Source organism: Tursiops truncatus, chromosome 7, assembly GCF_011762595.2.
Source record: "Tursiops truncatus isolate mTurTru1 chromosome 7, mTurTru1.mat.Y, whole genome shotgun sequence".
NCBI lineage: Eukaryota > Metazoa > Chordata > Mammalia > Artiodactyla > Delphinidae > Tursiops > Tursiops truncatus.
This window is the reverse complement of record NC_047040.1, coordinates 63,410,553-63,425,026: the sequence shown is the minus strand read 5'-3', so window position 1 is coordinate 63,425,026 and position 14,474 is coordinate 63,410,553. Positions and strand designations below refer to the sequence as shown.

The following is a 14,474-nucleotide window of genomic DNA, read 5'->3' as shown; positions in this document are numbered from 1 at the left end:
TTTCTTAAATACCTGCTATGTGCAAAAATCCCTGCTAGGCCCTGGGGCAATAGCGATGAAATAAGAACTAGTTCTGCCCTAAAGGAGCCAGTGGTTCAAGAGAAAAGACAACCTGCCTGGTGGAATGCCCAACGTTAACCCCAGGTAGGGAGGGATTCGTTCTAATTCTGATGTGATCTAAATTTCAGAAGGTGGTTTTTGAGACAGAAGTTAGCTTACAAATACAATTTTGATGGGTAGAGAAGAAAGGGAAAGGCATTCTAAATAGGAGGAAATAATATGAAGAAGAAAAAAACTTGTTTAAGTACACATGTGAGAGAGGAAGGTTGAGTTGTCGGGATGGGTACAAAGTTCAACGATTTGGATTAGGAAAAAGAGATGGAGAGTGAACTGTTGGATTAGGAAAGAGAGATGGAAAGTCAACTTGTGGGCCCTGCTTACCTATGAAGGAGTCTGGATTTGTCCTGTAGACAAGGAGAGCCAGGCAGAGGCTCTTGCACAGAGTAGCGGCAGATTGCGTAGGTGTTTCAGATACCAGGCAGGCCCTGTATTCCCTCTAATGGATGAGTCTTCCGGATCCACCTCTTTTACTGCCCAGCTGGTTGGGGCAGACCAAAGGGAAGGCCAGATGCATTGGGCAGAAATCCATGGACACCTTGCCAAAATCTTCAGGTTTTATTTTGTTTCCTTGAGTTGGATATTTGTGGCTTTGTCTTTTGGATGGCTCTCATGTTACTTAGACATTTTCTAATGGTGCAGGAAAAGGAAGGCTGAGATTTGTCCTTAAATTCTCAAGCAGAGGCCAAATGTTGACCATGGGTCATTCCTGGAGAGGGCAAAGCTTTGCAAGGGGGAAGAATGCATGTGGGAGGAAATCCGCCCCTTGTCTGAAGGTGACCTGGGAAAAGACAGCAAGATGGGAAAAGTGTTACTTCACCATTAGGGCCTTTTTTTCTAGGCCTTTTCAGTGGTGTTTGTTCATATTTTTAGCCCGCAAGAATTGAAACAAATTCCCATTACTTGACGCTTAAGACATGAAGTTTTTCCAAATGATTTGTTATTCCCTTTTGATACTGAGAAGAGGTCTTCTTCATTGGGATCTATGAAGAGTTGTGTTAACTAGTATTTCTGAGGATGGTCTGAAATCCAGAAAATCGATGTCTGCCCTGACTGTATTGTCTCTTTACCGTGGGTAGCCTTGGAAGGCCTGAGCAAATGACTCTATCTGTACCTCCTGCTCGAATATCAAATCTTGCAAGGAGATAAAGCAGGCTTTTTGACTCAATGAAATTTTCTCTTTTCAAACTGACTACAATTTACAAATGGTCTAATTCCACACAAGCTACTATGTTTCCCCGCAGGTGCTGTGTAGCTCTGGCCTGCAGCTTGAAGGTTAGTTAACCCCTCAAAAGAGTTATTGGTTAGAGACTAAATTAAGGGGGTAGTGAAGGCACAGAAAACCATATCTATATGTTTGGCTAAGTTAAGATTAATTGAGGAGATAATACATACATGCACTCCTATGTAAACTGTTCACCAGCCCAGTGGAATGAACTCCTTGGTTCTGTGGCCCAAACAAAATTAAGAGGAGAGAAGTAGCAGAAGTACAGGTGTACATTAGGACACAGGTAGGCCCAGGGTCTGTGCAGGGCATTTGGCCTAGTTTTCCTAAGTTTAGGAAATGCCTCACACTTGACCTTATCAAATGTAGGTCAAAATAGGGTTAGACGGAGAGTTCCAGAGATTCACTGACAGCTCCAGAGGGAGGAGATAGATGAGGGTTAAGCTGATAACATTCCAGCCCAAGAGAATGATAACCCTGCAAGTCCTGCCAAGTGATCAATTGATCGACCGATTCTGGTCAAACTCGCTTGAGCGGACAGCTTCGGTGCAGAGGTTTGGGTGTGTGCAGGGAACTTGGGTCCTCGCACATTATCCTGATTAAATTCACGGATTCCAGGTTGCTGCCACAGGATATCCAGCTCCTTTCCTAGCTCAGGCTCCAGAATAAATCTTTTTTTGATTGTTAGAGGGGTTTGACATTAAAAAAAAAAAAAATCTACACTCCCCTCCTTTAACAATGATTTACTGAACAGCCATCATGACCCAAGGGCTGCTCAAAGCTTGGGGTACAGCAGTGACAAGGATGGCCAGGGCCCTGCTCTCCCAGAATGCACGTTTGAGGTGGGATGACAGGAACAAACTGGTAGATAAGTAAACCCACGAGAAGGTATCAGATGGCTGTGAGTGATGGGAAGACTGTAAGTGGGGGATGTGACAGAGTGACTGGGCAGCAGCTTTAGATTGGGTGGTCAGAGTTGGCTACCAGAGGAAGTGACATTTGGACTCAAGACATGTACCTACATTTAGAGCTTTTTAGTGTGTCCCATAGCTACATGGGGATACCTGATTCAAGAAGAATTCCAGGAGAAACAACAGTTACCTGGATAACACTCAAGTTTATTTCTCAAGATAAACAGCCTTGTATATGGTTAGTTCTCTCTCAGTTCAACCAAAATCTTCTGAGGACATCTGATTTTTGCTTTTCTGGAAAGCGCAGGCTGCTAGTGGGGAAAGTGTCAGGGCTGGCTGACTGCTTCTGGTGGTCAGAGCTTAGAATTGCCTGATGTTTAACTGTAGCTCTTTCCCTCTTTTCATTTTTATCGCTATACATTTTTTTTCTGGAAGGTTCTCTCATGTGAGGGATGATGATATTAACGAAGCTGATTTCGCAAACCACCAGGGAAAATTTGTCTTACTGTTTTACTGCGTCATCGAAAAATCTTCCTCTCTTTGGCCACTGCTGTAGCCAACGAGTAGAAGAAATATCTTCAAAGTGGATGTTGACTCAGAATCAAGCAGTCCACTGCTATTTAAAGATTCAGGGCATTTCTGAGCTTTCCATAAGGGAATAATTAAACCACTGCAGGTAACAAAGAATTAATTTTGAGGGATATTAAGTACCCTTAATTAGCACATTTGAGTTTCGTTTCCCCACAGGGAAAATATTCTCATGGCATCTTGCCATGTCAAAGCTTCTAAAACTTCTCCTTAAACTTAGAGCTGAAGTCCATTTTACAATGCAAATGAGGACTGCAAAAACCTTTAAGCCAAATCATTCACAAGCATTAGGAAGCTCCAGGGCCGCTGGATTTTGTTAATAATTCTGTGGCAACCACTGGGGAGGCCTTCTGAAAAATATATGGCTGGTGAAATCAGAGTACCTAAATCTTCTCATAACTCATATCTGTGTAGACTTCTGAAAGCTTGTTTTTTCTCAATCTTGATTATGCTGTATATATATATATATATATATATATATATTTTTTTTTTTTTTTGAAGAAGATGTTGGGGGTAGGAGTTTATTAATTAATTAATTTATTTTTGCTGTGTTGGGTCTTCGTTTCTGTGCGAGGGCTTTCTCTAGTTGTGGCAAGCGGGGGCCACTCTTCATCGCGGTGCGTGGGCCTCTCACTCTCGCGGCTTCTTGTTGCGGAGCGCAGGCTCCAGACGCGCAGGCTTGGTAGTTGTGGCTCATGGGCCTAGTTGCTCCGCGGCATGTGGGATCCTCCCAGACCAGGGCTCGAACCTGTGTCCCCTGCATTAGCAGGCAGATTCTCAACCACTGCGCCACCAGGGAAGCACGATTATGCTGTATTTTAATTGCATTTTAAAGTTTAAGTGAATTTAGGGATCATAAAAATGTGAGACAAATAGAAACATAGCAGCCTAGACACAGCCATCACAGGGAGCTGATTGCTTACAATGTCACATGTAATTAGGGCAGCAGAAGGTATTACAATTTATTGGTCTCAAATTCAATTAAATGAGATCAATTAATTCCTTGGAATATTTACGATATGATTCTCCTATCTAGGTATCTACTCTGCACTTAATTTAACAATGAAAGAGGGCTGATCTGTTTGGTTATTATGCAGATTTACATATTTTTTAATTCAAAGGGAAAAACTTTTAAAACTATGTGTACTTTCCAAATATGAGCACGTAGAGTTTAATTTAATATATACTGAGATTTCCTGGTAATGATTATTTTAGACATGGACGTGAACATTTGCCTTAGATGCAGTTCTGAAGGCAAAACTAAATGATTGCAAGGAAAGGTTATCTTTGAAATTCTACCCTCCTTAGATCCACACGAGGATGAACTTAAACTCTAACAACTAATGAAGGAAAGGAAGAACACAGTCATCTGAGGTAGTATCAGTTCTCAAATAGCATATAACAGAGTAATTTCTGATGTCTAATTTCCCACTACTAAAAACAGCACAGAAAAATGTTCAAAGTGCTAGGGATGGAAGCCGGTAACTAACAGACTCTGCCAATATAACCATGTGGCCTAAGTCCTTTGATTTTGTTTTCAACTGGGATCCTGCAGGCAGCTAGCAACATACTCCAGCCCTTTTAGGCTTTATCAGAACATTTTAGCAAGAAGTGATCTATTATTTTGGACTTTTAAATTTCTCTTTCTAACTTTTGAATGTATTTCTGTCCCACGGTAATTACCTTCTGTTTCTTTCTTTCCTCTTCCTTCACTCCTTCTTCCCTCTTCCCTCTCCCCTCTAAGAGAGTAGAAATTTAGTACGGAAGAGGTCCTAAAGTATTAGGGCATTGCCTCATGTCTTCTTCCAACTGCAAAAATTCATAGGGCAAGGCAGATTCTTCTCCAAATAGTGTTTTCTGTTAGCTCCAAAGTACTAAAGGGAGCTTAGAAGGCATCCATTTCCAAGTCAGTTTCAGACAGGAATGCTTTCCCAACATATCTAACAGGTAGACTCCTGCCTGAACACTTCCCATGATAGGAAGTTCCCTGCTTGATGAGACCGTTGATTCATTTTTGGCCAGCTTTGCATATTTCTTCTACCGAGATAAAATTAGCCTTGCAGATATTTAAGCCAATTGTTCCAAGTTCTGCCCTCTAGATCCGCACAGATCAAGTCAAACTGCCCCCACCTGACAGCCCTTCCAATCTTGGAACGTACATATCAGGCCTCCCAAGAATCTTCTTTCCCCTAGTTTCTGCCATGGTCCACAGGGTGACTGGATACAGCTATCCTTGTGGACTACACCGGCTGCTTAACACCTGACTCAAATTCCAGCTTCTTGACCTCTTGAGATTTAAAATACATCTCCACAATTTTTCAAATTCTTTTCGGCTTACATCCTCCGGCTTTCATGTTTGTACAAGCCGCTTATATCAAAACTTGGTGTCTTTACAAGTTTCTCCCAAACATCACTGGTTTTCAGCAGTTTGTGTCTAATACGTTATGGCAGCTTAGCAGCAAAAACATCAGGAAGAATCTCACGCAGGGTGCACAGGCTTCTGAAATCTCCCTCCACTCCCCTGTCTCTCCCTTCCTGACATCATCCTCACTTCCCCTGCTGAGTGAAAGCTAATTCCACTAATCTCAGAAGTAAAGGCCTGCTCATCCTCAGATGTGAAAGGCTCAGCCTGCCGTGAAGGTAAATTATCCCAGCAGAGTCTGATCCTTCTTCCCCTGAAACAATGGAATTTTCACCACATTGCGACAGTACATAATAATAATGGTAACCACCTCCATATAATTGTTAAACACTTTACATGATCTCACTTAAATCCTACCTTAACCCCATGTGGTAAATAGTATTATTCCTTTTGTACATGTGAAGAAACTGAGATTTTAAAAGGTTAAGTAATTAAGAACTTTTTCTAAGGAAGAATAGGCTATTATTGGCAAAGCCAGCACTTAAACCTACATTTTGTAAAACTCCAAAGTTAGTGCACTTAACATGTATACTAAATGTCTCCTCAAGATTTCCATATCCTTCACTATCTTGCCTGTTGTTTTCTGCATAAAGTCCATTTTAAGATAGTATTGCTTTAAAAATATGGCCTTCTAAATGAATACAGTCCCTTAGGTGTGAAAACAAGGAAGTAACTGAAGATTGTAAATCTGGCCAACAGATGTGCTTCACTTGCTCATCCATTGTTTTTCATAAAAAAGCAAAACAGGGCTTCCCTGGTGGCGCAGTGGTTGAGAGTCCGCCTGCCGATGCAGGGGACACGGGTTCGTGCCCCGGTCCGGGAAGATCCCACATGCCGCGGAGCGGCTGGGCCCGTGAGCCATGGCGGCTGGGCCTGCGCGTCCGGAGCCTGTGCTCCTCAACGGAAGAGGCCACAACAGTGAGAGGCCCACTTACCGCAAAAAAAAAAAAAAAAAAAAAAAAAAGCAAAACAAAACATGCACTGTGCATGGGTATAGAGGTTATTAAGAGTTTACGAGCCCTTTCCCATATATTATCTCATGTGAACCTCATGATAGTCAGGTGACATAGGCAAGACAGGTACTTGCAGCTTACGCAGGAGGGTGTTCACATGCTCTTAGAAACTAAGTGATTTGTGCAAGATTCACAGATAAGCCGTGAGTTCTCTTTCCAGGGTCCAACAAAAGCTATCTTTCAAAATGTTCCTGAAATCTCACCACCTTCTCAGAGTTGATGAATAGGAGAGCAACATGATCTTAGTTTGGCTTCTCTAGAAAAAAAGAGCATTTCCAGGGAGGTGTAATTTCAGGGAAGCAGGAATGAAAGAAATGGAGAGTGAGACAGAGAAAGAGAGGAAATACAAGGCAATTCCTGAGCTGGCCACAGTTTTGAAATAAGCTGAGCGCTGTGTATCACAGGACATTTTCAGAGAGGCTGTTTGAAGCTACTGTGTGTGTCCCAGGGCAGGGGAGGGAAAAGAATGAAAATGTACCACTGGCTTCCATTGCCCAGGATCAAAGTTCAGGTCCCAGGGCACTAAGTCACCAACACTTCCTCATATATGTGTGTGTGTATGTGTGTGTGCGTGCGTGTGTGTGTGCGTGTGCATGTGTGTATGTGTGGGCACACAGTGGGTCTTTCGGGAAAGCAGAGAAGGCAAGGTCCTGTCAGGTCATACATGAGAGTGACATGAGGAACCAGTGGCAGCCGTGGAGGGGGTTTGCCTGGTCCAGAAGGCCAGGGTCCACCATGACATGACCTTTTGCCACAAAGGTGGCAAGAGACCTTAATAGAACTCCTCTCTGTGGCCTACAAGAATGCATTTGGTGTCAAGGCATTTTCCTGGAAAGTCACCAGTAACAATGAGCAGTTGGGTACATGGTCTCAAATGAGGATGGTGATGAACTACTCCCTGATGAACCCACTTCAAGGACACCACCCCTACCCCACTTTAGAACTGATGAAGCCCTTCTTTATGCCCACACTATTCTTCACATGAATTTATAAACATTTAACACTATTATTTATTCAGATTTTTTCCTCTCCTAGAGATTTTTGTGAGGTTAGAATAGTGTTGATTCATTAATTCAATAGTTTATTGAGTACCTACTATGTGCTGGCACTATTTTAAGTGCTAGGGATAAAACAGCTATAGACACAAATCTTTCACTTTCAGAAGCTTACATTTTAGTGCGTGTGGGGAGACCAATTGAAAAAAAAGTAAAAAATAAATTGTGTTAGATGGTGATAAACGCTTTGGAGGGAAACAAAGCAAGAAAGTTGATTAGGAAGAGTAGCGGTGGGGAGTGACAATTATAGATTAACTAGGGTGTCGAGGGAAGGCTTTACCGAGTGAGTGGCATTATAGAAAGAGTGGACATGGATACTTGAGGGAAAAGTTCCAGAGACAGAGCAAAGCAAGTACAAAGGCCCGAAGGCATGCTGGGTGTTTTGCTGGAAGGGCAGGGAGGCCAGTGTGATGAAAGCACACTGAGTAAGGGACAGGGAAATGAGAGAGGAGAACAGATGAGGTCAGAGAGGTAACATGGAGCCACATCTTTGGTCACTGAAATGACTTTGGCTTCCAACTGAGGAGGAATGGGGAAGCAGTATGGTTTTAAGCACAGAAATGATTTTACTACATTTCAACTGGATCACATGAGCTGAGAATAGACTGTAGAGGGACAAGTGTTGAAATTGGGAGTTAGGAGGCTACTAGGGTAACTCGGAAGAGAAATGGTGGTGGTTTGGACCAAGATGGTTGCAGAAGAAGTGGTGAGAGATGGTGTCATTCCGGTTTAAAGATGGAAGTGACAGGATACGTGATGGATTATAAAGGAGATATGAGAGAGAAAAGGAAAAAAGGTGACTCCAGACAGGAGGGGGAAAAAATTAGGGGGAAGATTAGTAGTTTGGACAGGAAATGGCTTTTAGACATCCAAGGGGAGTAGTTGACTTGATAGTGGACTTAGGAGGCTGAAGTTCAAGGAGAAGTTCATGGCTAGAGATACAAATTTGGGAGCAATCACTATGACACTGAAAGCCACACAGATGGCATTGAAAGCTATGGGATTGGAGAAGATCACCAAGTAAATGAACACAGGTGGAAAAGTGAAGAGGACAAAAGACTGACTCCTAGGCCACACCAACTTTAAGGAGTGAGGAGTAACCAGAAAGGAGATTCAGCAAAAGCGGTCATGAGGTAGGAGGAAAACCAGAAAGAATGTGGATTCTGGAAATCAAGATAAGAAAGTGTTTCAAAAGGCAGCTACTGACAAACTTGGCCAAATGCTACTGATAAGAGGTGTTGAGAACTGACCTTTGGGTTTAGCAGCATGGAGATCATTGGTGACCTTGAACAATTCAGTGCAGCAAAGAGGGGCAAATGCTCAAACAGAAGTTCGAAAGCGAATGCAGGGGAGAGAGTGGAAGCAACAGATATAGGCAGTTCTTTAGAGTTGCGCTTTAAAGGCAAGGAGTGAAAAGAGGGTGGTAGCTGGAGGGGGAGGGAGGGTAAAGAAGTATTAAGAGCCTGTTTATTTTCCTCTTGGAAGGGTCCAGTAAAACTTACTAGCAGAACCAGGCAGGAAATGAACGTTTGTGAGAAAAATCAACAAAGTATTCCCTGGAACCAGGTTCTGCATGTACCACCTAATTGATCCACACATGGTTTCCCTATCAGTGAGGAAACGTATCGTGGGAGTCAAGGTGCCTGGGTTAGGCCTCAAAGACTTAACACCTTAAAGGTTTCCGATGCAAAAGGCGTTAACAACGAGCCCATCAAGTAGCAGAGTGCAGGTTCACTACCCATGGGCCAAGCCAAAACGGGGTCGGGAGCCATCTTCTGAGAGGTTCATTTAGTGGGGCAGTTTTACAGAAGGCTGCGGTTGTTATCATCATCAACATCATCTCATCGTTATCAAACAGCAGTTAAGTGCCTAATTTCTCTTACCACCTCATAAATTAAAAGAGGGCCTTTTTCCCTGGGGTCGCGGATTGTGCTGACGAGCGGAGTAAAACCAGGCTGGAAGGTCAGAGATGGGGAAAGACGGGCGCGGCGTGGAGGCAGACGCCTCTTGCCAAACCATCCTGCCCCAGAACCCGATTTTCCCCCTCCTTCTCCAAGCGCTGGAGTGGATGACTCTTTACCTGCTATTTCTTCCTCCTTTGCTCTTTGCGCCCCCTACTTCTCCTTCTGCTGTTCTGTCTCGGCGCAAGGGTGGATCTGAATATCGCCCCGACCCCTACCTGCCTCCCCAGCGCCTGTACGCGCACGGGAAGCCGACCGAAACGCCTGAAACTCCAGCGCGGCAGAAGCCGGCGTTCTGAGCATGTGCGAGCAAGCCCCGGGGCCGGAACGGATTCGGGCGGCCGAACCCAGGTCGCTGCCCTAAGCGCCGCTCGAGAGCACTGTGAGCGCGAGGCCGGGCGGCACTCCCCAGAGCGGTGCCCTGGCGCCCTGAGCGCAGCGACTGCGCCCTGCCCTCGGGGCGTGGACTAGCCGGCCGCGTGTGCCTGGCTGCTTGACGCGAGGACGAGCCAATCAGGGCCAGCGGCCGTGGCTGCCATGTGACGGGCGAGGCGGCTCCTTTTCCCAACGCGGCCAGAGGGAGGAGAGAACCGGGGCTCGCCGCGAGCCTTCGAGAGCAGCGGCCGCGGAGGAGGCGGCGGCGGCGGCACAGGCTCTAGCCAGCCGCGCGCGCATCCCCGGGCGCCCTGCGTGGCGGAGATCTCGGCGGGCCGCGGGAGCCCAGGACGGGACTGGACAAAGCAAGATGGCAGGAATCTTAGCCTGGTTCTGGAACGAGAGGTTTTGGCTCCCTCACAATGTCACCTGGGCGGACCTGAAGAACACGGAGGAAGCCACCTTCCCGCAGGCTGAGGACCTCTATCTCGCCTTCCCCTTGGCCTTCTGCATGTTAATGGTACGGCTCATCTTCGAGAGGTAAGACGGGCTGGAGCGCTCCTCCCCTCCCCCTACACACACACACACACACACACACACACACACACACACACACAAACACAAACACACACAGACGCACACCCTCGCGCGCACACCCTCGCGAGCGCTCCTCCCCTCCCCCTACACACACACACACACACACACACGCACACCCTCGCGCGCACACGCACACTCGCGTGCTCTGTGGCGCACGCACCCGCGCCCCCAGCGCTCGCGCTTACGCCTCCCAACCTTTGTGTTCGGGAAGGGGTTGCTGACCCCTCAGCCTGGCTGCGGTTGTGGGAGCCGGAGCGGCTCTGGCTTGCCTCCGGATTTCCTCCGGGGCGCTGGGGAGGGCCTGCGGAGCACTGGGGTAGCCCCCCGCACTCCTGCCTGGCCCGCGCTCTCCTCCTCGCGGAGAGGGCGGGCGAACAAAGGTGAGCGACTGCCGGCCTTGGGACGCGCCACACTCTGCCGGGCTGGTCCCTCTCCGCCCCGCGGGCACGCTGTGCTGCCAGGCAGCGCTTCCCTGCCGAGCCTTGTCGCCACCCACCTGACAGCCAGGAACGTTCCGGACGCGCGGCCCGGAGGGCAGAGGAACCGCGCACACTTCCAAATGCTTTCACCCGGGCGCACGGCTTGTCCGGACTGTGCTTTGGACAAATTCACCAGGGACTCCTTGGCTTATGGCCGCTATTTGGTTTCCATCAGTGACACTGAGTATCAGGACCACAGTGCTGGGAAATAGGTGACAGTAGTTTGTAGGTTTCCAGGACTCCGGGCCATTAGCGATTTCTTTCCAGGACGGGTGCGCAGCCTGCAAAATGGTGATATTAAATTGATAGATGTTTCCTATGAAATTTAATAAACAAACTTTAATTTGGTACCCAAACACAAACAATTTAAAAGAATTAACATATTATTGTTTGTGTAATTGCCGGTTTTGGTTGGGTAGCTCCTTTGTGTCATAAACAAACTTGTGTTACTCACTGAATCAGTCTTAGTCACCAAACTAGATTGTGCCTGCCACGCACTCTCCGGGTGCTATTGAAACAAAACCGGGACAGCAACACACTTCTTTTTCTCAACTGAAAACCTCAACCTCCCATTCCTTTCCCCTCCCCCGTCCCCCATTCATCAGTAGGGGCTGAACTTCTTAGATCACAGAGTATAGATTCCACTTCTCACTTCCACTCCACCTCTCCTCTACCCCCAACTCACCTTGGTCTTGTTTCTTGAGCTTTTGCTCTGTTTTTTTGGTGTTTCTGTTTGTCCAAAACCACTCTTGAGGATGGCAGAATTTGTCTTTTGTGTCATTTGTTGCTGGAAATGGCAACAGACAATGCTTCATGGGAACAAAAGGTATCTTTTGTTTAAGGAAGGTGTATTTTTCAATGGGCAGTATTGTTGCTTGAGAACTAAGTCAGCTGTTCACATGCAGAGATTGACGTGCACAGAGGAACAGATTTAAAGACCTGTTTTGAAATGATTGGAATCTAGCACAGATACGTCATTGATCCTCTCCAGCGCTGAGACTTAACTGTGAGAAAGTGGGTGTGTTGTGTTTGCAGGGTTAGAGTTGCTTTGTAGAGCAGATGTTTACTTACAGAAAATGGGAACTCATATCTGACCTTGCAATCTGTCCCAAAAGAGCCTCTTGGGAACGCCGGGTGCTCTGTGGAGACTCATAGTAGGGGTTCCACACAGTTGCCGAATGACATCTGATCAATTCTGGCTGATCATTTCTGGCTGGGCTCACTTTTAGCTGGCTAATGCATTTTGAAAGAGATGTGTAGTCCTATGTTTTGGAAAACAAAACCACGTCAGCGATTGACCTGTGGGCAGAAAGCTGATTCCAGGCTGTTCATTTGGTTGGAAAAAATGCATGTTAGAGAATGGAGATAGCTTTGTACTTTGACTTTCTCTGCTTTAAAAAAAAAAAAAAAAGCTAATTTCATGGTTGCAAACTGGAAGTTCATTTTTCCTCTTCCTGAACATTTTTTTCTTCCTTTGCACAATCCCATGACTTAGAATTTACACAAAGGGGTCAGCTGCCTTCAACCATCAGTCACAGCAAATGTCCTCATATTGATATGTAGAGAGTTGGTGGGTTTCTTTCAGGCCATTGATCCAAATTGAAGTGATTTAATAGCTTGTATGGAAAGTGAAAGTTTATGATTAATGTTCAGCATAATAATCCAGTATGGCCCATATACCACAGGATGCTACTGACTTTTGGAAGGGTGTCTGTTTCTTTCTGTAGTAGTGACAGCTCTGTCTTTAACCATTCGGGATTCTCTCACTTCTCAGAAAATACAAGGGTATAGTTGTATCCAGAATTACAAGTTCTGCATGTTTCTTCTCTTCTCAAACCTAAATGACACATTCTGGTATCCAACCTGTGGCCTTCATTTCAGCACCCATCAGGGACCTGAATCAATATAACTGAACCAAGCGATATTGTTGGCAGTGGTATGACTCAATTTCGGTACCCTTCTAACATGTTGTGGGTAAATGTTTTTCTTTTGCAGTATTCTGTAACGTATAACATGATTTTAAAAAGCTGGTTGTAAATCTCTTTGAAAAATGAAATGATTTGTAATGGGAAATCCCCCAGGATTTCTTTCCCCCAGGATTCTATTCCTTTTATCTCCTACTGTCATTTATTTCAGAGCTGAGAACATATCTATGAAACAGCTGATTATCCAAGACCTTGATTTCTATTAAATGGGGGTCTTTAATGCCCTGTTGAGGCAAAAATTGTGAATTTGAATTCATTCTCCTCAGTCTTACGTATTTCTCTCTGTAAAGAGAAGCACTAAAGAATTAATTGAATCGGGCTTTGCCCATTTGGGCTTTTCCCGTTTTCACCCCCACTGTTTGGGTGTTGGCAGTGAAGGCACTGGTGGCCAGAGCAATGCCATGTTATAGTACCATATGGACAGCAATATGAATGTCCAGCATGATTGGTTAAAAATGGAGCAGCCTAAATTCAATGACTTTTTGCTGATTCTGTGAACAGCCTGAAGTCTGGTGGTTTTTACATTAGTCTTTAAACTACAATTAGCTCTGGGTAGGGACCAGAAAGATCACCATAGATATTACCTGATTGACTGAGTAAAATATCTGTTTTTTTTAAAAATAATGGGATGGTTTCTTCTAGAATGAAAATTGTAGTGTGTACTGTTATGTTGTTGGCTTGTTGACAAGGAGCAGAATATTATTGAATAATGTAGCATTATCATGTCTTTGATGAATTGTCTTGATTTAATGCTTGTTTAGCCACAGTGAGCCATTCTCTGGAGTTATACTAAATGCTTCTTCTAAATTCATTAAAAAAATGTGTGTTGCTATGGTATTCATAAATGTGGGATTAAAGTTCTGCAGAATTTCTACTTGGGAATAAAAATTTTTTGAGTTATTGTTACAAAAGATAACATTAATGCATTTTCTCTCTTGTGGGTTTAGGAGAGAGATGCAGAAAGTACTGATGGAAAATCGGAACATTCGCATTCTAGTCAATCTTACCTCACGCTGGGGCAGCCACCTAATTTCTCTCTGCCTTATTTTCTCATTTATGCAGTGAAGCAGATGGTCTTTGTAATCCAAGGTTGCTTGCACTTTCCCAGTTATCTCATTCCTGTAGGGATGCTATATATTTGAAGCTTACTAATTGTTATCTCATGAAACTTTGAAGCAGGCTAAATGTTATTTTTTTGCAGGTATAAATTAGTCATCTAAGAATAAAGAGATTTTTTTCATACAAATATCCTAGCTAATCGTTTTGTTTCTTGTATTTTTCAATTACGATTTGAGTTAAAAGAATCATTTGGGCTATTATCATTTGTGATCCAAATAGCGACACTCTTTCAGAATAACCAACAAAGAAGATTCTCCAGAGAAAGCAATTGCTGTCTTTCCTCAGACCTTTTTTAGATGGATCCCAGAGTAGATCTGCATCTCTTGTGATGTCTGGGTAAGAAATGAGCAGCTCATTCCTGTCAGGTTGCTTCTTCAAGTGCCAAGCTATGGGAGAGCTGTCATTCTTCAGAGGCTGACACCAGTCTTACCTGGCTCATTCAGCCAAATAATGACCTCCTGCCACCAAATCCTCAGAGAACAACAGTGTCTCAGTTGTATCAGAGGGCATGTCTGGCCAGTGGGTCAATTTTTATCATGCGTTTACTTAATATCTTTGCCTTAGCAGCAGCCTTGGGTGAGGTCATTGAGGAGAGGAGAGGAGAGGACAGAGAGAAGACGAGTGAGA

General features: G+C 44.7%; 2 protein-coding genes across 5 annotated transcripts in view; one reads left to right on the top strand and one right to left on the bottom strand.

The window, feature by feature from the left end:
- Positions 1 to 9,555, bottom strand: part of STK39 (serine/threonine kinase 39) — a 482,653-nt gene extending 473,098 nt beyond the window's left edge. The window contains exons 1-2 of the mRNA XM_033860055.2: positions 9,412 to 9,555; positions 442 to 898 (exon numbers count right to left, since the gene is read on the bottom strand). The gene's annotated coding sequence lies outside the window, so the exon portion shown is untranslated. The remainder of the gene's footprint in view (positions 1 to 441; positions 899 to 9,411) is intronic.
- Positions 9,556 to 9,846: 291 nt separating this feature from the next.
- Positions 9,847 to 14,474, top strand: part of CERS6 (ceramide synthase 6) — a 322,884-nt gene continuing 318,256 nt past the window's right edge. Inside the window, exon 1 of one of the 4 annotated variants that reach the window (XM_073807613.1) lies at positions 9,847 to 10,207. In XM_073807613.1, the coding sequence (XP_073663714.1) occupies positions 10,038 to 10,207 (170 nt within the window). In that variant the 5' untranslated portion in view covers positions 9,847 to 10,037. The remainder of the gene's footprint in view (positions 10,208 to 14,474) is intronic. The other 3 variants (XM_073807614.1, XM_073807612.1, XM_019922828.3) reach the window with 3 other exon arrangements.